Here is a 22,074-nt window from a genome sequence, read left to right on the forward strand (position 1 = left end):
ATGCCATCTAGTGTTTGGTTTGTTTATTTTCTCCTGATGGCTCAATGAGTAAAGAATTCACATAAAATGTAATGCAGGGGACACATGAGACACGGGTTTGATCCCTGGGTCAGGAAGATCCACTGGAGGAGGAAATGACAACCTACTCCAGTATTCTTGACTGAAAAATTCAACGGACAGAGAATCTTGGTGGGCTACAGTCCAAAGGGTCCCAAAGAGTCAGACGTGGCTAAGGACACGTGCTCTGTGCACACCAAACAATATTTGAGAAACTTTCTCAATTTCCTAAACCCAGGGCAAGAAGTTTTTAACTCCAGTATATTTGATTAATTCAAACTTCTCTTACTCTAAAGAACTGTAGTCAAAATGGGAAGCTGTTAAGGGAAATGAAAGTTGGAAATTAAGACAAAAATCTCTTAAATCTTCCAATAAAAGAGCTGTAACTTCCTAGACAACCTGCTCATGTTAGTGGCAGGAATGGAACAGACAGGAAACTGAAGGGCAGAGTGGAACTGTTGGAGGAAGAAAGGAAAGGGAGCAGCATGGTTTAAAATCTCATTAGTCTCCTTTGATACAAGTTCCTCTCATGTGTATACACACACACACACACACACACACACACACACATATATATATATATACAGAAAACACACAAGTATGCAAATATATACACACACATACATATATATATATAAGTATGCGTATATATATATATACATACCTAAAAATATGTATGTATGTGTGTGTGTGTTTCATATATATGTCTTTACATATTTCATTCTCATGAAGTCACACGATGGTTTACATTTGTTATCCATGAAGTTGCTGTTTGGAAATAATTGAACTCCCCAAGCATGAATTTCATACCTTCATTTCAGGAACAATATAATAGTCCTAAATTTCATTGACCCATCCAGGCTCATCACCCACTAGATTTACTTGTCTGTCTGAGTTTGCCTGCATTCGCTCTGTGACACTTCTTCAGAAAGCAGAGTCCTTCAGATTCCATTTTTCAACACGAGACACTCAGTGTCCCCAAAATACCACTGACTGTGCTGAGATAGCCCGCTAGTCTCTGACAGGTATTCTCAACCTCACTGAAGTAAAAGTCTTTCACGTTTTATTCTTTTCATTCAGTTCTGCATGAAATTTTTCCTTCAGAATATTTTTGTTTGCTTATTTTTTGTTTCGTTCTTCTGTTTCGGTTACACACTATTGCTTTTCTCTTTATGTCTGTAACTCCACACACAATAGCTGTTGGTGGTTTTTTCTCTAAGACTCTATACCTGATCCTCATTGCTTGCATATGACCTCATACCTTCTCATTCTATTATTCAATATGTATGCACAGTGGAAATATTGATGCTAGGTTGTGGAGTTAAAGATTATGTCATTGTTTTGTACAATACAAGATTGACTAGAAAATAATAGACAATTTGTGAAAGAAATATGATATCTGTTAAGTTTGGGCAACTATCTCTTCAGGTTTTCTTTATTACAGTGTGTTCGCATTCTAGTCCTCAAAACATTTTTCTATTTATTCAATGATGGGCCATGACACTTCACTCAGGGAAGGTTACTAGATAAGAACATTTATGTATTTTTCAATTTTCATTGGACTATCCTTGATTTTCAAGGTTATGTTAGTTCCTCTTGTACAGTCTGGTGAATCAATTCTATACATACATGTATCCACTCTTTTTTGTAAAAGATTTTTTCCCATACAGGTCATTACAGAGTATAGAAGAGAATTTCCCGTGCTACACAGTAGATCCTTATTTCTGACAGTTTCATGCATAGGAATGGGTGTATGATCATCCAGATCTCCACTTTATCCCTCCCATCCTCCACCCTGTTTCTTAGCGCCTGGAACCTTAAGTTTGTTTTCTACATCTGTGTCTTTCTTTTGTAAATAACCTCATGGGTACCATTATTTTAGATTCCACATATGGTCAATATCACAAGATCTTTACCTTTCTTTTTCTGACTCAGTCGCTTCTCTCCTGAGTTCACCCTGGACAGAGAACCACCCTTGGGGCTTCGCACAGAAAGAGGCGGCAGGTGGGCAGGTGCAATGCCGGGGAAACTGCAGGGTTCAGGAGCCAGTGAAGTTCCTGAGAGCCTCGATGAGGCCGCAGCCCCGGAATCCACATGAACACCCTCAGGCTCAGGGGTCCAGCACCCCTGTTTCCAACACTGACTCTTGCCAAGACCCGCACATGGTGCCTGCGGATCAGAGTTCTTTTCTGACACTCGGGCCACGTCCATCGGGAGACAGTATCCTCAGGACGGCCGGAGTCTGGGGCCCTGTCAGGCACTTGCAGACAAAAAGATACTGGGGTTCCCTGGAGCAGCCCATTTAAGATCCAGGAATAGGGCCATTCTCCCATTGCCATGCACGTCCTCCTGACTCCCTACTGGGCCTTTGGGTTCCTGGGCAGACAGAAACCAAAATCCTTCCCAGAAACGCGGAGTCTGAGCCCTGTGGCTGTGCAGACTTGGTGTACCTCCCAGAGCCCCTGGAACAGGTGTCTGAGCGCCTCCAGCCCCATGTGCCCACCTCGGGTGGGTCCCTCAGTGGCGGGGCCAGAGCCCACTGACCACCAGGATGGCTCGGGCTCAGACCCTGGCAGACCAGGCTCTCCTGAAAGACACGCTGCTCTCAGGGAAGGCACATCTCTATAGAAGGAGGTGGCTCCATCAGTGATGATGCCAGAAAAAGGACTCCAAACGCCCATCTCCAGGGGGAAACCTTGACCCTGAGGTTGGGGCTGCTTGTCTCCAGCCCTGCAGGTCAGAGGGGCCTGAGGACCGCTTTCTGCTCTCCCTCCCACTGCAGTGGCCTTGGAATTCTGGGCTGTAGGAGTTCAAACTATGTAGCTGAAGCCTTTATATACTGTTTTTGATTCAATATTTTTCTGTAGCAACACTTACATTTTTTGTTATATGTTTATTTTTCAAAATAAAAATCAGTAATGGTGCTTTCAAAACATCACACTTGTATCGTCCTCTGAAAGGCTCACATTGTGAATGGTAATTTTCTGACTGAGAATGTTATCCAAGGGAGAAAGAGAAAAACCAGGTCAGTTAATGGCATGTCCATATCCTCAGAGAGAAAGTCTCTCTATTCAGTGAGTTAGTTCAGTTTCCCTTCTCCAAGGAAAGACAGAGCACAAAACCCAGAGAGTTCAGACTGACTTTTCTAGGAAGAACAAAAGTTATTAGTATCACTACTGCATATAGAAACACCTCCAATCACATAGAGAGAGTAAAACAAAAGCAAGAGAGGTATATTATAAACTGTGAAGTCTGATTTAATGTCAGCCTCTTGATACTTTGGGGCTTCCCAGGAGGCTCAGTGGCAAAAGAAATCTCCCTGCCAATGCAGGTGACACAGGAGATAGGGTTTGATCTCTGGGTCAGGAAGATCCCCTGGAAAAGGAAATGGCAACCTCCTCCAGTATTCTTCCTGGGAAATCCCATGGACAGAGGAGCCTGGCAGGCTATATAGTCCATGGAGTCACAGAGTCACACACAACTGAGCACGCACAAGCTCTGTTATCTTGATACTTTATTTCAGGACTCACCCAAAACATTATTTTTATCTTTTAGTAGAAAGTTTTTCTTGTGTCCCTTTTGTTAAAGGCATGGAGCACGTAGATGGCACTTTGCTATCATGTGGATATTTATTGGGGAGTTTTCTCTATCTATTACATTTTCTTTTCTTTTCTTTTTTTTTTTTTACCTATTACATTTTCAAGGGTCCAAAAATTTGATCGCACTTCATCAATGAATACAGAAAACTTCAAAAAGGATGTTCCAGATAACCATGTTCACATATCTCTTGCCTTTCAGTTACTTGATATGGATCTAATATTTAGATTCCGTATATGATCCTTACAATTATTTGACCTAAGACAATTTTAATCTTTTTTGTCAATTCTTCCCGATTTTACAAATAATAAATATTCTTTGTGCAATGAATAGTATATTCAGTTATAATACAGAGAAAATTAAAAACCAGCAATGGTGCCTTTGGGAATATAAAATCTTACCATATTATGTTTTCAAAATATAAATTATATTCAATTTAACCTTTCCTCTTTTTTTCAGACATTATTTCAATTTTCAACTCATTGAACTTCATTCCCTTCCCCTATTCCATGTCAGGTAAGGCAAAGTTTGCTGCATTTTAGAGAACAAGCGGGCTTGCTGTGATGGAACAAGCTGAGTCACCGTGACTCCTAGAAGGAAACTCATGTCCCTCTTCTCACTTGTGGGCTTCCCAGGTGGCGCTAATGGTAAAAAACCTGCCGATGCAGGACGCATAGAGCTGAGGGTTCGATCCCTTGGTTGGGAAGATCCCCTGGATGAGGGCATGGCAATCCACTCCAGGATTCTTGCCTAGATTATCCCACAGACAGAGGAGTCTGGTGGGCTACGGTCCCTGGGTTTCGCAAAGAGTCTGACTCAACTGAAGAAACTTAGCACTCACACACTCTCACTTGTTACTGGTGAGATTACTGGTTGCTGCAATTAGACTATCATATAGTTTGTGAAATGAAGATATGAAATTCAGTCCTGGAGAGTTCAGTTACTTCCAAACAACAACTTCTGGCTATCCTGGCCAGAGCAGTATGTGTATTTAGGGGGAGCTTGAGTACCCGGCTTGAAAAATAGAATGTGAGGGATTCCTCATTCTGAAGAAATATCTCCAAATGAATGCAGGCAAATTCAGAAAGGCAAGTAAATCTAGTGGGTGATAGGTCTAGATGGGTAGGTGCTATTAAAACTATAATTAGTTCATTAAATGGAGGTGTGAAATTTATACTTGGATAGTTTATTCCAAAACAAAACTCCGTAAGTTACAAAGGTGAATTCATGCTGAGACTTTTATCAGAGGTTGGATTGTGGCAATTGGATCAAGTAGGTTTCAAACATTTGAATTCAATCATTGGCATCCTGATGTGTTTCCAACTCTGCAAAATCTAATCATGTGCACCTATACCTTTTCATGGAGTTGGTAACCCTATCACTTGGAAGAAATGGGCGTGGTCATTGGAGAATATAAAACATTCAGCAAGAACCAAGTTCAGTCTTCTCTGGAGCCCAGAGCTGTGGTGTGTGGAGTTGGCTGAGCTGTGAAGACTTTTCAAAGTTTCTGCCACCAGCAGTGGAGCATCTAAATCCTGAACTGAATTTGAGACTTACCCACTGAAAAGGAGTGGAAACTTCATTAACTACAACCAAAGTGAGTTCTGATCAAGGTACAATGAAATTCTGATATGTTCAGTTAAAAATAAAACTTTAATGGCAGTCCTGGACACAAAAGCTAGTTGTATTTATCCTGTCAGTACTATCTATGTTTGAGCACTTCCTCAAGCATTGATTCCATGTGGGATTTGCAGACAAATAACTTATTTTTGCCTACACGATATCAAGTAACCTCCTTATCAAATGTGGGTAAAAATAAAAAATTAGTAAATATTGTTGAGATGATGAAAGCAGTTAATCTATAGGAAAGGATTTAATTCAATGCTGAGAAATACTAGGCAACACATATTAAGTTCTCCTATTATTGTTTTAATATTATCATAGTCCTTGATGCTATCAGTCTACAAATGATTATATTCATGCTGACTATTGTTTCCTGATTATTGTGATACCTGAACATTCACCAGTTCAAAATATGACATACTATGATGATATGAACCGACTCCGGGAAAACTTGCTTTACTGAACTAGAAGTGACATTCTTTTTTTTCTTCTTTTTATCTTGAAAGGAGCAGTTTTGTTATTTAAGCTGGAAGCAAGCTCTGAACTCTTTAGGACATCAGATTAAAGCCAACATTGATTGTATGAAGTTTAAGTTCTTTGTAAACAAATTTCTTTGTCTTTCGAAAAGCACTTCTGTCACTTTGATGATGGAAGGAACTGAGGCCATGAGGAGAGAAAGGAAGGGTGTGCTAGTGTGGCTTCCAGTCAGGGAGTCGTGGAGGTCGAGAGAGAGACTGACTGAGGTTCTGTGTGTGCTTCTGTCAGAGTCAGCTAATAAAGTAACTCTGAAGTCATCCCAACACTTACCCTCCATTCTAATCTTTAAGGGGCTTCCAGGGAGTTCCGTGATAAAGAGTCCACCCGCCAATGCAGAAGACGCAGGAAACATGGGTTCAGCCGCTGAGTTGGGAAGATCCCTTGGAGAAGGGAAAGGCAACCCTTTCCAGGATTCTTGCCTGGGAAATCCCAAGGGCAGAGGAGCCTGGTGGGCTAGAGTCCATGGTGTAGCAACAAGTCAGACAGGAGTGAGCACACTCACACTAATCTTTAAGCTTCTCCATGTATTACTAATTTTAGTATGATTGAAATCCTGGTTTATTTGAAACAAAAAAGTTGCTAAGGACTCTTATTGTATTTCATCTTTTGTATAATAGTAAATCCAAGGTGTATACAGTCACCATTTCTAGGTTTGTTCTGGGGAGGTAAGCAAATAGGGAAATTAGAGTTCAAGACAGGACTTTGTCCAAAGGATTTATTTTTCCCAATGAGGGCAGAAGAAAGACTTTTTCTCTTACCCTGTCTTATTTCTTTCTTTAATTTTCAGAAACATGGATTCAGACACACTGCAGGTCTTCCAGAGTGAACTCACCTGCTCCATCTGCATGAACTGCTTCCTGGACCCCATCACCATAGACTGTGGGCACAGCTTCTGCCGTCCCTGTCTGAGCCTTTGCTGGGAAGAAGGCCAGACACCAAGGAGGTGCCCGGAGTGCAGGGGAATATCAGCGAGGCCCGATTACAAAACCAACATTGCCCTCAAGAGGCTGGCTTCCCTTGCCAGGCAGGCCAGAGCTGACCACGACCACAGCTCTGAGGAGCAGATCTGTGTGACACACCAGGAAGCCAAAGGCCTCTTCTGTGAGGTTGACCAGACCCTGCTCTGTGGGCCCTGCTCTGAATGCCCTGAGCACGCAGCTCACAGCCACAGTCCAATACACAGGGCTGCTGAGGAATACCGGGTAGGTGATGCCTCTCAAGCAGTTTGGGATCCAGAGGCTCCTAAGTCAGAGAGGAAGATGAGGATGCTATGATGGTGATGGGGGTGGAGATAGTCGAGGTGGGATTTCTGAATGTGGATCCTCACATATAATGTGTCCTCTGAGTGTTGTTGCCCAATTGTCCACACGTGTGGAAATGCAGCATCCCGGGGCGAGTGGCACCAGGGACACAGGCTTCTGATGGGAGCTTGAGGCTTTCTTACTCGGGCTATTTGAGTCTGAGTCTCAGTATCATGGGACATGGATTCCATTATCTGTAAAGTCCCCCCAGTTCTCTAGTATACAGTTCTATTCCTTGATATTCAAATATTGGCATCAAATTAATGTGGAAAAGTCTGACAACAGCCTCCTAAGTCAAGTTTTCTGTGTAACTAATAAACGCCTTTTCTCATGAATAAGGGGATTAAATTTACAGTGTCATCTTCTGTGTCACTAAATCCTGAGGGTATTTTGCAGGAGAAACTCCTGAAGAGAATGAGCTCTTTATGGAAAATGAGAGAAGAAATCCAAATCTGTCTGAATCAGGAAGCTAACACAACTCAGTCCTTTGAGGTAAGAATAAAAATGTTTCTATTTATTTGTATAAATATTGATATAATTTTACCTTAGATTTTTTTTTAGGCCAATGTAAGTTCCTGTGAAAGGCTACTGGTCTCTTCCCTGGAGGAGTGGTTTCAAATGACTGATCAGTAATTGGAATGAGAACAGGCTAATATATGGTAGTTCAAAGAATACTAGTATATTCAAAGACCAAGGCATGAAATGTATTCCAAGGCCACATTTTGAAGATTGGAAAAAGCCTTTTCAGACATGGGGTATAAGATGCATTGCACTAACTGTGACTGTGAAGGAGAAGAGAGGAAGAGAGTCGTACCTAGAGGAAAACTGATGGCTCAGGGGTAAAGAATCTGCCTGCAGTGCGGGCGCCACAACAGACCTGGATTACATCCCTGGGTTGGGAAGATGCCCTGGAGGAGGAAATAGCATCCCACCCCAGTATTCCTGCCTGGAGAATCCCATGGACAGAGGAGCCTGGTGAACTATAGTCCACAAGGTCACAAAGAGTTGTGCACGACTGAAGAGAGTCAGCATGAAGGAAAAAAGAAAATACATATATTCAAAATGAGGTTTACTTCATGAAAGAATATTTAGAAGAATCAGAGAAAGGAACAAGAGAAAAACAAACTCAGGTCGGAGAGGAAATAACTGATGGAGTAAGAACCCGGAAGAATCTTCCTTGGGAGACAGCCTGGGGTCCCTCAGATGACTTGTTTTAAACAGGCAAAGAGATTAGGAATTCAGAGAAAGCCTGGGCAATAAGGACCTGAAAATATTCAAGACTCTTTGAATGCATGTGGCAGTTTGTCAGGAACTTCCTTGATGACACTAAGGAAATAATATTTGGAGTTTTCTTTTGAATGTGAACATACGTAATGCTTTGGATCCACTATCTCTGCAGGACTATGTGGCCTTAAGGAAGGTGATGATCAAGCTTGAATATCAGAGGATGCTTCTGTTGCTCCGGGAGGAGGAGCAACTGCATCTGGAGGCCCTGGAGCGAGAGGCCAAAGAGATTTGTGAAGAACTCAAGGAGAGTGTGTTCAGAATGTCTCAGTACAGAGAAAGTCTGAAAGAAATGTACAAAGAGCTGACTGAGATGTGCCACAAGCCGGACATGGAGCTGCTCCAGGTGAGAAAGGAGGGTCCATCCTCAGAGAGAGAAATACTCTTCTAGACAAGTGCTGTGACACTGAAATATTACCTATCCAGACAGATGATTACACAATCAGCAAGACTCTGTGACCAGGGGGAAGTTAATTTTCTTGGAGTAAATCTCAGTATACATTCCCCTAAACCCTTGGCACTCTCTGTTATCCACTCTTCCTGAAGACACTGAGGTTCTTACTGTATACAGACAAGATATTTAGAACTGGTATCAATTTTAATGCAACCGATGGTTCTTTTTATGCAATTGTCTGCTTTACCTTAATTGTTACCATAAGTGGTGAGATCACTTCCTGAAGACAGCAGTGGGCAGTGAGTGACACTGGAAACCTAGATGTTGCTGCAGCATTGTGCAGACCCTTCCTGCCCCCTTTGCTTCCTTAATGAGACCTGAGGAAGCCCATTATGTCTTAGGTTAGGGTCTGTTATGAAGATTGCTTCTGAGTGTTACTTAGAAGAGATTTAGAAAACTATGTCTTATTATGAAACAAGAATAGGAATAGGAGATGGAAACAGAACTCTAATGATTAACATGATTTTTTTTTTCCTTTGCAGGGCTTGGAAAATGTGCTGGAAACGTGAGTATACATTAATGATTTTTGATTTCTGAAACATTTTTGTCTTTTTGATGAAGTGGACCCAAAGTTCTTGCTTGGGACCTGGGGATTGATTTCAGGTCCTCCCCCATATCTAAATCTCAGGACAGGATTCTTTATACATAATACCATGTTATTCGCAGATAACTAATACACATGCTCCTGTACACTTTGTCATCTCTAGACAACTTTACAACATATACAGTATAAAGTAAATGCTACATAAGTCATTCCCTGGTATGTGGCATTTTCAATTTTTACATTTTTGGAAGTTTCTGGAATGTTTTGTGAATTTTTTCCACTCAGAACAAAAGCAAAGGGGAAGGAAGTTTACACTGGGAATTTGGGATTGACTGGTACGCACTGTATATGAAACATAGTTAGAATAGTAGCTCTGATCCTATGATAAAATAAAAGAATAAATAAGCAAATACATAGCCCAGAATGTACAGATTGAATGCATGTGTGAATCCACAAGTACAGACCCCTAGCATATGGATTACCACATTGTCTTTTTGGCCATTTTCTATTTTATTTCAAAAGAATTTCAAGGGTTTCTGACCCTTGGTCTCAGTCATTTCCTTTTCATTTGACTGCAATCAACTATATCTGAAAACCTGCTGCCATTCTGGGCTTTGTTCCACCTACTCAACCCATTCTCTCCAGCTTGACCACAATAAACCTTAGCGAGGGATTTTTCTAAGACATCACAGAGGAAGCACCTATCCTAGTGGATTGAAAGGTGAAAAAGGCATGAAAGAGGCATATTCCCTACCATGACAAGAGACTGTGATTTTGTTAATACTGAGCAGCAGTGACTCAGCCTGTTCCATCACAGCAAGCGCCCTGCAGGCAGGACCTCACACGGAGCGCCTTTCTGCTGCCCACTTCTAAGTGAGACGTTCAGGACCAGGACAGCCAGGTTGGACCTGGGTCACTTTGCTGGACTGACAAGAGTAAACATGTCTGGTCAGTGAGCACTTCTGTTTAGACACAGAATGTATCCTTGATGACTACTTTGTGAGTGAAGTCTCACAGGCTTAGCCTGAACTTTTTGCTCTCTGTAAAATACCCAGGATCTTTGAATGGATGGAATTGAGGAAGGGAATGAAGTTTAGTGAGTGCAAATTTGGAATATTGTCTGAGAAAAATGGGGAAAATGAAATTTGATGTAATTTCTATTTAGTAAAATATATGGCAACATTTTTATATTCTCAAATGAGTAGAATATATTATATATGCAAATCACCAAAAGTAGGAGAATCCTGAGAACATATGGGATCCTGTGGTAAAGTCTGCTGTTTTGCAATGCTCATGTGATTAGCCATTGGTCTTGACATGGAATCGATGTCCTTTGTACAGGACTCATCTGGCACAGATACAGAAGCCTCAGCCCGTGAACCCAGAGCTCCCTTCCTGGCCTGTCTCTGGATTTCTACACATGCTGAACAACTTCAGAGGTAAGAGTCAGCCTTTTGGTGATCAGGACTACATTTCATTAGAGCTTCTTGGGAACAACCCTTCTTTCATTTTCATTTTATTTCTTTTTTTTTTTTTTTCGTTTTTGGTTATGAAGGTGGTGCATAAATTCCTGAATTTGCTAACACCTTTTCTACCTCTTTCAGTTCAGTTCAGTCGCTCAGTCTTGTCTGCCTCTTGGCGATCCCATGGACTGCAGCACGCCAGGCTTTCCCGTCCATCACCAACTCCTGGAGTTTACTCAAACTCATGTCCACTGAACCAGGGATGCCACCCAACCATCTCATCCTCTGTCGTTCCCTTCTCCTCTTGCCTTCAGTATTTCCCAGCATCAGGGACTTTTCAAAAGAGTGAGTTCATCACATCAGGTGCCAAAGTATTGGAGTTTCAGCCTTAGCATCAGTCCTTCCAGTGAATATTTAGGACCAATTTCCTCTAGGATGGACTGGCTGGATCTCCTTGATGTCAAAGGGACTCTCAGCAGTCTTCTCCAACACCATAGTTCAAAAACATCAATTCTCCCATGCTCACCTTTCTTTATAGTCCAAGTCTCACATCCATACATGACTACTGGAAAAACCATAGCTTTGACTAGATGGATCTTTGTTAGCAAAGTAATGTCTCTGCTTGTTAAAATGCTGTCTAGGTTGGTCATAAATTTTCTTTCAAGGAGCAAGCATCTTTTAATTCCATGGCTGCAGTCACCACTGGCAGTGACTTTGGACTGCACCCCCCCAATAGTCTATCACTTTTTTGTTGTTTCCCCATCTATTTCCCATGAAGTGATGGGACCAGATGCCATGATCTTAGTTTTCTGAACGTTGAGTTTTAACCCAACTTTTTCACCCTCTTCCTTCACTTTCATTAAGAGGCTCTTTAGTTCTTCTTCACTTTCTGCCATAAGGGTGGTATCATCTGCATATCTGAGATTATTTATATTTCTCCCAACTGTCATTATTCCAGCTTGGGCTTCATCCAGTCAAGCATTTCTCATGACGTACTCTGAATTTAAGTTAGATAAGCAGGGTGATAATATACAGCCTTGACTTATGCCTTTGTTGATTTGGAAACAGTCTGTTGTTCCATGTCCAGTTCTAACTGTTGCTTCTTGACCTGTATGCAGATTTCTCAGGAGACAGGTGGTCTTGTATTCCCATCTCTTTAGAATTTTCCACAGCTTGTTGTGATCCACACATTCAAAGGCTTTGTGTATTCACTGAAGCAGAAATAGAATGTTTTTCTGAAACTCTCTCTTTTTTTTCTTATGATCCAGCAGATGTTGGTAATTTGATCTCTGGTTCCTCTGGCTTTTCAAAATGCAGCTTGAACATCTGGAAGTTCAGGGTTCAAGTACTGTTGAAGCCTGGGTTGGAGAATTTTGAGCATTACTTTACTCGTGTGTGAGATGAGTGCAGTAGTGCAGTAGTTTGAGCATTCTTTGGCATTGCCTTTCTAAGGGATTGGAATGAAAACTGACCTTTTCCAGTCCTGTGGCTACTGCTGAGCTTTCCAAATTTGTTGACATATAGAGTGAAGCACTTTCACAGCATCATCTTTTAGGATCAAATAGCTCAACTGAAGTCCATCACCTCTACTAACTTTGTTCATAGAGATGCTTCCTAAGGCCTGCTTGACTTTGCATTCCATGATGTCAGGCTCTAGGTGAGTGATCACACCATCATGGTTATTTGGGTCATGAACATCTTTTTTGTATAGTTCTTTTGTGTATTCTTGCCTCCTCTTCTTATTATCTTTTGCTTCTGTTAGGTCCATACCATTTCTGTCCTTTATTGTGCCCATTTTTGCCTGAAATGTTCCCTTGGTATCTCTAATTTTCTTGAAGAGATCTCTAGTGTTTCCCATTCTATTATATCCCTCTATTTCTTTGCATTGATCGCTGAGGAAGGCTTTCTTATCTCTCCTTGCTATTCTTTGGAACTCTACATTCAAATGGGCATATTTCTCCTTTTCTCCTTTTCCTTTACGTACTCGTCTTTTCACCATTATTTATAAAGCCTCCTCAGACAACAATATACCTTTTTGCTTTTCTTTTTCTTGGGGATGGTCTTGATCACTGCCTCCTGTACAGTGTCATGAACCTCTGTCCATAGTTCTTCAGGCATTCTCTATATCAGATCTAATCCCCTGAATCTATTTCTCACTTCCACTGCATAGTCACAAGGGATTTGATTTAGGTCATACCTGAATGGTCTCATGGTTTTCCCTACTTTCTTCAATTTAAGTCTGAATTTGTCAATAAGGATTTCATGGTCTGCGCCACACTCACCTCTCGGTCTTGTTTTTACTGACTGTGTAAAGCTTCTCCATTATTGGCTGCAAAGAATATAATCAATCTGATTTCGATACTGACCATCTGGTGATCCATGTATAGAATCTTCTCACATGTTGTTAGAAGAGGGTGTTTGCTATGACCAGTGCGTTCTCTTGGCAAAACTCTATTAGCCTTTGCTCTGCTTCATTCTGTACTCAAAGGCCAAATTTGCCTGTTACTCCAGGTATTCCTTGATTTCCTATTTTTTTATTCCAGTCCCCTATAATGAAAACGACATCTTTTTTGGGGTGTTAGTTCTAGAAGGTCTTGTAGGTCTTCCTAGAACTGTTCAACTTCATTTTCTGCAGCATTACTGGTTGAGGCATAGAGTTGGATTACTGTGATATTGAATGGCTTGCCTTGGAAATGAACAGATCATTCTGTGGTTTCTGAGACTGCATCCAAGTACTGCATTTCAGACTCTTTTGTTGCCTCTATAGTCAGATTATAAACACCAAGTCTGATGTTTGCCACCTGAAATTTCCTGAAAATGCAAAACCAGATACACACACACACACACACACACACATATATATATTTATGATATAGGATGAGCAAAGGGAGAGCAACCAGGTTGTTACTGTGATTATAGAGACTGAATATTTAGTTCTGTGAGTGACCATCAATATATTGTTTACTCAGTTTATTTCACTCTTGAGCTTAAATCCATCATTGCTGCTTTTAATTCACTGTATGGTCTTCCCTGGTGGCTCAGATGATAAAGAGTCTGCCTGCGATGCAGGAGACCCAGGTTCGAGCCCTGGGTGGGGAAGTTCCCTGGAGAAGGGAATGGAAATCCACTCCAGTATTCTTGCCTGGACAATTCCATGGAAAGAGGAGCCTGGCGGGCTACACACAGTCCACGTGGTTGCAAAGAGTAAAACAGGACTGAAGGATAACACTTTCACTTTCACTTCATTATAGCTACATTTATTACACATTGTACAAAGAAGATTTATTATTTCTAAAATTAGGAATAAATGACAGAAAAAATGAAATGGGCTTTGGTGGAAGAATTATAATGCTCTCAATCTTACAACAACTTTAAGGCAAGGGATGCATGAACACTGTCAGTTAGAATATCTTTTTTGAAGCTTCCAAATTATTCATAGATGGATTTCTATCAATTCTTTTGACCTTTGAAAATGTAATAGGTACAGATTATACCCCCATAAGTGTCCATGTGATAACAAAGTGCCATCTGTAGTTTCCATAGTATTAAGTACAAAGGACACAAGAAAAGTTTTCTAATATAAGAATCAATGCTTTTAGGTGAATCCTAAAGTAAACTATGAAGAGATTGACCTAAGTCAGACTTCACTCAGTTCATGATATATGTCTTTTTTTAATTTTCTCTTTGATTTGATGTACTTCTGTATGCCACAGAGATGGTAATAACTTTTATTCTTCAGAGAAGAGTCACTCTAACTCCCTTTGCTGTCTTTGTTTTGATTTCCTTGGAGAAGGAAAATTAAAAAGCTTATTGTCTAGAAAGCCTCTGCCTCTCAGAGACATGGAAATTCGACTGGCTAACACAATTTTTACTCTTTCTACAGTGGATAATGTTCTGAGTCTGACAACGATCGTTCACCATGCGATCCTCGATGATGAAAGTGCGCTGTTTGAGGATGATCACCCAATCGCGTCAAGACAGCCCCAGGGCGGGTCATGTATTGTGTCCTGGGGAGCTTGGGGCTTCACCTCCGGGAGGCATTACTGGGAGCTGGACGTGGCCCAGTCTTCCAGCTGGGTTCTGGGGGTCTGTAAAAGCATCTTCACAAGTGATTCCAGTATCAGTATTGGTGCTGAAGAAGCATTTTTTCTGTGTTCTACAAAGGTGAACAGTCAGTATATTCTGTCCACCACCTCCCCACCCTTAGTGCAGTTTGTGAAAAGGCCTCTGGGTAAGATTGGCGTGTTTTTGGATTATGACAATGGAACGGTGAGCTTCTATGATGTTTTCAGAAGTTCTCTCATATATAGTTTCCTTCCTTATGCCTTCTCCTCCCCTATGATACCTTTCCTTTGCCTTAAATCTCCATGAATTGTCCAATTTTTGGACCATTATTGGGGCTTCTTTTCTGGGGATATTGCTGCCCTTCACTTCATGGGAGGCCACAGGATACCTGACTGTGTCCAGCAGCCCATTGTTACTTAATGTAACACAGTGAGTGTATGTTTATAAAATGGCATAAAGGTGTTGTATGCATAAATCTGTTAATTAAATTTTAATAAACATTTATTATGGAGTATTTCATAGAATATAGTCAATTACTTTTCTTTTTAAAATAAGGATTATTTTAAACTACATTTATATACCATAAAGATCACTACTTTTAAACTACATAATCAATGGTTTTTAGAACTATACAAAATTATAAAACCAGGACTATCTCATTGTGGGACATGTGCGTGACCTCGAAAAGGAACCAATGCCCAGTACCATTTACTCACTCTCAGCATATACCATCTCATCACACTCTTCAGCAAACTTTTCTCAAGTTAGTAAATATTTTTACTACTTGAGGGAAATTCCTGTGACAGTTCAGATAGTTCTCATCTTATTTCATATTATTGTTACATTCCCACTCTCCGTGCAGTACTCAGAACAGAACATACAGAACTGTTAGGTCAGTCAGTGAAGAAACACATGAATTAAATAATTCATATAGACAAAAAGCCCAGAAAATCATGATGGTATGATCACTCACCTAGAGCCAGATATCCTGGAATGTGAAGTCAAGTGGGCCTTCGGAACTATCACTACGAACAAAGCTAGTGGAGGTGATGGAATTCCAGTTGAGCTATTTCAAATTCTAAAAGATGGTGGTGTGAAAGTGCTGTACTCAATATGTCAGCAAATTTGGAAAACTCCTGCCACAGGACAGGAAAAGGTCAGCTTTCATTCCAACCCCAAAGAAAGGCAATGCCAAAGAATGCTCAAACTACTGCACAATTGCACTTATTTCACACACTGGTAAAGTAATGATCATAGATCTCCAAGCCGGGCTTCAGCAATACGTGAAGTGTGAAATTCCAGATTTTCAAGCTGGTATTAGAAAAGGCAGAGGAACCAGAGATCAAATTGCCAACATCTGCTGGAACATCAGAAAAGCAACAGAGTTTCACAAAAACATGTATTTCTGCTTTGTTGACTATGCCAAAGACTTTGACTGTGTGGATCACAATAAACTGTGGAAAATTCTGAAAGAGATGGGAATATCAAACCATCTGACCTGTGTCTTGCAGGTCAGGAAGCAACGGTTAGAACTGGGCATTGAACAACAGACTGGTTCCAAATAGGAAAAGGAGTACACCAAGGCTATATATTGTGACCCTGCTTATGTATCTTCTCTGCAGAGTACATCATGAGAAACGCTGGGCTGCAGGAAGCACAAGCTGGAATCAAGATTGCCAGGAAAAAAAATCAATAAACTCAGATATGCAGATGATACCATCCTTTGGCAAAAAGTGAAGCAGAACTAAAGAGCCTCTTGATGAAAGTGAAAGAGGAGAATGAAAAAGTTGGCTTAAAACTCAACATTCAGAAAATTAAGATCATGGCATCCATGCCCATTACTTCATGGCAAAAATGAGGGGGAAACAGTGGAAACAGTGGCTGACTTTATTTTGGGGGCTCCAAAATCATTGCAAATGGTGATTGCAGCCATGAAATTAAAAGACACTTACTCCTTGGAAGGGAAGTTATGACCTACCTAGACAGCATATTGAAAAGCAGAGACATTAGTTTGTCAACAAAGGTCCATCTAGTCAAGGCTTTGGTTTTTCCAGTAGTCACATATGGATATGAGAGTTGACTATAAAAAAAAGCTGAGTGCTGAAGAATTGATGCTTTTGAACTGTGGTGTTGGAGAAGACTCTTGAGAGTCCCTTGGATTGCAAGGAGATCCAACCAGTCCGTGCTAAAGCAGATCACTCCTGGGTGTTCATTGGAAGGACTGATGTTGAAACTGAAACTCCAATATTTTGGCCACCTGATGCGAAGAGCTGAGTCATTTAAAAAGACACTGATGCTGGGAAAGATTGAGGGATGACAGAGGATTAGACGGTTGGATGGCATCACTGACTCAATGGACATGGGTTTGGGTGGACTCTGGCAGTTGGTGATGGACAGGGAGGCCTGGCAGCTGTGGTTCACGGGGTTGCAAAGAGTCAGACATTACTGAGCGACTTAACTGAACTTAATAGACAAAATATTTTTCCTTCATTGACAAAATTTTCCAAAAGATAGTCAACATAACAGACATAAAGTACTAGGGATAAAGTCAAGAGTAGAGAGGAAACTGAGATGCAGATTCACAGCTTAAGGAAATTCTATTATTTTGTGGTTAATAATATCTACTACATATGCTTGTTTTATAATGTTGATTTTGAGATTTCCCTGAGACAATCAGTCTCTTTTTGACAGATCTCAAACCAGCTTCTCTGTTTATCTCATTTTATCTCCTAATCTTCTCTTGGACCCTCGATCCTTCAATTCACAGAAGGCCATTCTCTGCGGTACAGAATCCAAGGCCTTTCCTTTCAGCCACTTCTCTTTTCATTTTCACCTTTTTACTTCACTTTCCTGGATTACATCTCTGATTCTAACTCTCTTGATTGAATAACTCATTTTTTTTTTTTTGTTAGGTTTCATTTAGGATAAGCCCTGTAAAACTGGGTGGAAAATGTACTGAAGAGATCAGGGAATTTTGAAGAGTACAGATCTCGCATTTGAAATCCAAACATAAATTTCAATTCAGGATTTGCAACAATTTTCATTTTATTTTTAAGGGTCAACTTAGATTATAAAATTGATATATAACAAAAGTGGTGTGATTTTCTCATTTAGCAAATACAAGGAAAGGAATTTTCCTTCCCTTGCTCTGCAGAATCATTGCATCCCACACACTACAGAACTTCAAGTAAGAATTAACCTGCCATACCTTTAGTGTGAGGATGCTCTTGGGGTGGTGATTACATCACTGGCACCTTGTAAGTGGCCCCAAATTCTAGAAATGGAGTTTCCAGTGTCCAAGGAAGATCTTGTAAAATTACTGGAAGACATGTAGAATAGTCCCCTGCTCAGTGATGGCCACACATTCAAAATATCTCTGTCCCTGATAGACTGGGGGAAAATTACTTGTAAGATACTTCTGGAGAAATGTGTATAATGGAATGGTTAGAAACTTTTATAACATGAGCAAACTGTGCCCTTTAAGAATTATTCCTGGAAATTAAGGAATATTTAGAAATTCCTCACAAAAAGAAAACACATGTGTGCATGCGCACACACACACACACACACACACACACACACATACTCTTCTAATTTACCGAAGAAGCCCCTGAAAGCTTACCCATTTTTTAAAGAACTTATGGCCCTAATACTTCCCAAAACATCCCAAACTGAGTATCAGGGCCTGACAATCGTCCTGTCTGAGAAAGACAAGTAGTTCTCAGAGAACATAAAGCTGAAATACATTCAAGATTTCAAGGAGAAAAAGGAGTCCGAGGAGAAAGTGGTTCACTTCAGGGAACATGATTCGAGTGTTCAATAGTCCAAGACAATGGATGTTCCCAAAGAAATATTCCAAGAAATTATGTGTCCAGTTTTCCAAGAAATCAGATGTCCTCAAAGGAATCCAAATGAAAACCCACAAGAAGTTTTAGGACAATGTACAAGAGTTGAATCTCCCCCAGAAAACTATTTTTCCACAAGGGATTCAATTCCATGGAGAGTCTAAAAACCCCTTCAAGGACAGAGGACAGATTTTCCATGAGGATTCGTGGTCAGATCTAGTTGCAAGAATCTCCCCTGCAGGAGACTGGAGATTGGCAGATCCTGCCAAGGCATCCTGAACAGTCAGAAATAGCATTATAAGAACCAGGCTGAGGAGGTGGAGAAACAGTACGAGGTGGACCTGGGTCCTCAGCTCTAGAGTTAGTGTCCTGAAGGATGTGCTGTAGATGGGGACCATAGATCTGCCTGAATTGGGCTCAGGGATTCCCTCATGGTCATGTTCTCACACTTTCTGTAAGTTGTCTCTCTTATGCAATAGATACATTTTTTTTTCTTTACAACTTGTGAACCACCATGGACACATCATTGTCAACCAAGCCCATAGTTTTCACTGTGGTTATATGAAAATATTTTTATTTTAAAACATAAAGGTCTTTGAATTAGATAGATACATATTAGGTAGATAGGCAAATAGCTAGTTATTTCAGACTCTTCAAAATACTTTTATATTTTACTTTCTTAAACAAATATTTGTTAAAGTTGATTTTGAATTTTTTTTTTAAATAACAAGCAATTAAGTAGTGCACAAGGCATTTGGTATTCAAAAATGACCAATAGATTTATTTCCCATGGAGTGCTGTGTATGAAGTTTCATTCACTGGTATGCTCTTTAATACATGCTTTTAGAATGCACTGTACATAAATGCTTTTGATTTCTTAAAGTTTCCAGAAATTTTAAATTTTTATTCTTTTATTAATAGATGACTAAAACATTGAATTCGTTTGGAAATTTTCTTATCAGTTTGTGTCACTTGCTTCCCTAATTGGCTTTAATTTGCAAAATTAGGTCCAAGCTACAGTTCTTTTTCCCTAAAAGCAGGAGATTTTCTCATAAGTTATTTTTGCCATGAAGTGCAATAAGTCTTATAACCCAAGATAGATAGTGAGATATCCAGTCAAGTGGGGCTCTTCTTGTGAATTTCAGTTCAGTTCAATTGCTCAGTCTTGTCCGACTCTTGCGACCCCATGAATTGCAGCACGCCAGGCCTCCCTGTCCTTCACCAACTCCCGGAGTTCACTCAAACTCACGTCCATCGAGTTGGTGATGCCATCCAGCCATCTGATCCTCTGTCGTCCCCTTCTCCTCCTGCCCCCAATTCTTCCCAGCATTGCAGTCTTTTCCAATGAGTCAGCTCTTCGCATGAGGTGGCCAAAGTATTGGAGTTTCAACTTAAGCATCAGTCTTTCCAATGAACACCCAGGACTGATCTCCTTTAGGATGGACTGTTTGGATCTCCTTGCAGTCCAAGGGACTCTCAAGAGTCTTCTCCATCACCAAAGTTCAAAAGCCTCAATTCTTTAGCACTCAGCCTTCTTCACAGTCCAACTCTCACATCCATACATGACCACAGAAAAAACCATAGCCTTGACTAGACGACCTTTGTTGGCAAAGTAATGTCTGTGCTTTTGAATATGCTATATAGGTTGGTCATAATTGTCCTTCCAAGGAGTAAGCGTCTTTTAATTTCATGGCTGCAATCACCATCTGTAGTGATTTTGGATCGCAAAAAAATAAAGTCTTGTGAATTTAAAGCACATATTTTCTAATTCATTCAGCATCTACTGTTTTCTAAGTCATGTCTTGTTCAGTTCAGTTCAATTCAGTTGCTCAGTCGTGTCCAACTCTTTGCGACCCCATGAATTGCAGAACGCCAGGCCTCCCTGTCCACCACCGACACCTGGAGTTCACTCAAACTCATGTCCATCAAGTCAGTGATGCCATTCAGCCATCTCATCCTCTGTTGTCCCCTTCTCCTCCTGCTCCCAATCCCTGCCAGCATCAGGGTCTTTTCCAATGAGTCAACTCTTCGCATGAGGTGGCCAAAGTACTGGAGTTTCAGCTTTGGCATCATTCCTTCCAAAGAAATCCCAGGGCTGATCTCCTTCAGAATGGACTTGCTGCATCTCCTTGCAGTCCAAGGGACTCTCAAGAGCCTTCTCCAACACCACAGTTCAAAAGCATCATTTCTTTGGTGCTCAGCCTTCTTCACAGTCCAAATCTCACATCCATACATGACCACAGTGATTTTGGAGCCCCCCCAAAAATAAAGTCTGACACTGTTTCCACTATTTCCCCATCTATTCCCCATGAAGTGATGGGACCAGATGCCATGATCTTTGCTTTCTAAATGTTGAGCTTTAAGCCAACTTTTTCACTCTCCTCTCTCACTTTCTAAAAAGAGGCTTTTTAGTTCCTCTTCACTTTCTGCCATAAGGGTGGTGTCATCTGCATATCTGAGGTTATTGATATTTCTCCCGGCAATCTTGATTCCAGATTGTGTTTCTTCCAGCCCAACGTTTCTCATGATGTACTCTGCATATAAGTTAAATAAGCAGGGTGACAATATACAGCCTTGACGTACTCCTTTTCCTATTTGGAACCAGTCTGTTGTTCCATGTCCAGTTCTAACCGGTGCTTCCTGACCTGCATACAGATTTCTCAAAAGGCAGGTCAGATGGTCTAGTATTCCCATCTCTTGAAGAATTTTCCACAGTTTATAGAGGATAAAAAACCTAAAATTACAATGCTTGACTTTATAGTATGTCATTCTATCCTTGAAGATTCAACAGATTTTCTAAGCATGTCTGTTGCATAGGATACAAACCTAAAAGTTACAGTTCTTGACTTTATAGTATTTCATTCTTGAAGATTGAACAGTAACTGTAATCAGTAATAGAAAGCTTTATCATTGAGAGAGCCATGCAAAGCATATGTAGGGTCACAATATACAAAGGGTGACTGATACAGGAGCCAAGATGAAGTGAAAGTAGTAATGAGAATGAGGCAGGAGAGGCGGAACAGTCAGTCACAGAAGTTAATGGGCAGGACAGTGTACAGATCCAGGTGTGTGTCCCAGGCCTTCCCTTCCCCGGCTGTGACCCAGTGTTCCCAATTTCTCTGCCCTGTGTCCTTGAAACTCTCATTGCCAGTGCCCAGAAAAAGGACAACCACCTTAGTGCAGGGGCAGAAAATAAATCCCTGCTTGTAATTTTCCTTTCTGGATCAATAGCAGGAGAGATCTGGCAACACTTACTCTGGAGACTGAAACTACTAGTTACTGTCCTCTTTCGTGTTTGCACACA

The 22,074-nt window shown here is 40.8% G+C and overlaps 1 protein-coding gene across 1 annotated transcript; it reads left to right on the top strand.

The window, feature by feature from the left end:
• The first annotated feature begins 6,480 nt into the window (after nt 1-6,480).
• Nucleotides 6,481-15,231, top strand: LOC133241756 (tripartite motif-containing protein 64-like). Its single transcript, XM_061407687.1, has 6 exons — nt 6,481-7,016; nt 7,512-7,607; nt 8,515-8,758; nt 9,415-9,424; nt 10,739-10,836; nt 14,744-15,231. The coding sequence occupies exons 1-6, from the start codon at nt 6,606-6,608 to the stop codon at nt 15,229-15,231; spliced, it is 1,347 nt and encodes a 448-aa protein (XP_061263671.1). The 5' UTR covers nt 6,481-6,605.
• The last annotated feature ends 6,843 nt before the right edge of the window (nt 15,232-22,074 follow it).

The sequence above is a fragment of the Bos javanicus genome, chromosome 29 (genome assembly GCF_032452875.1).
Source record: "Bos javanicus breed banteng chromosome 29, ARS-OSU_banteng_1.0, whole genome shotgun sequence".
Taxonomy (NCBI): domain Eukaryota; kingdom Metazoa; phylum Chordata; class Mammalia; order Artiodactyla; family Bovidae; genus Bos; species Bos javanicus.

What these genes read in the sequence shown, in the direction of transcription:
- LOC133241756 (XM_061407687.1), top strand. Translation starts at nt 6,606, where the DNA reads ATGGATTCAGACACACTGCAGGTCTTCCAGAGTGAACTCACCTGCTCC. An exon ending in GGGCTGCTGAGGAATACCGG is followed by an intron (nt 7,017 to 7,511) that starts GTAGGTGATGCC and finishes GGTATTTTGCAG; the next exon opens with GAGAAACTCCTGAAGAGAAT. An exon ending in CATGCTGAACAACTTCAGAG is followed by an intron (nt 10,837 to 14,743) that starts GTAAGAGTCAGC and finishes CTCTTTCTACAG; the next exon opens with TGGATAATGTTCTGAGTCTG.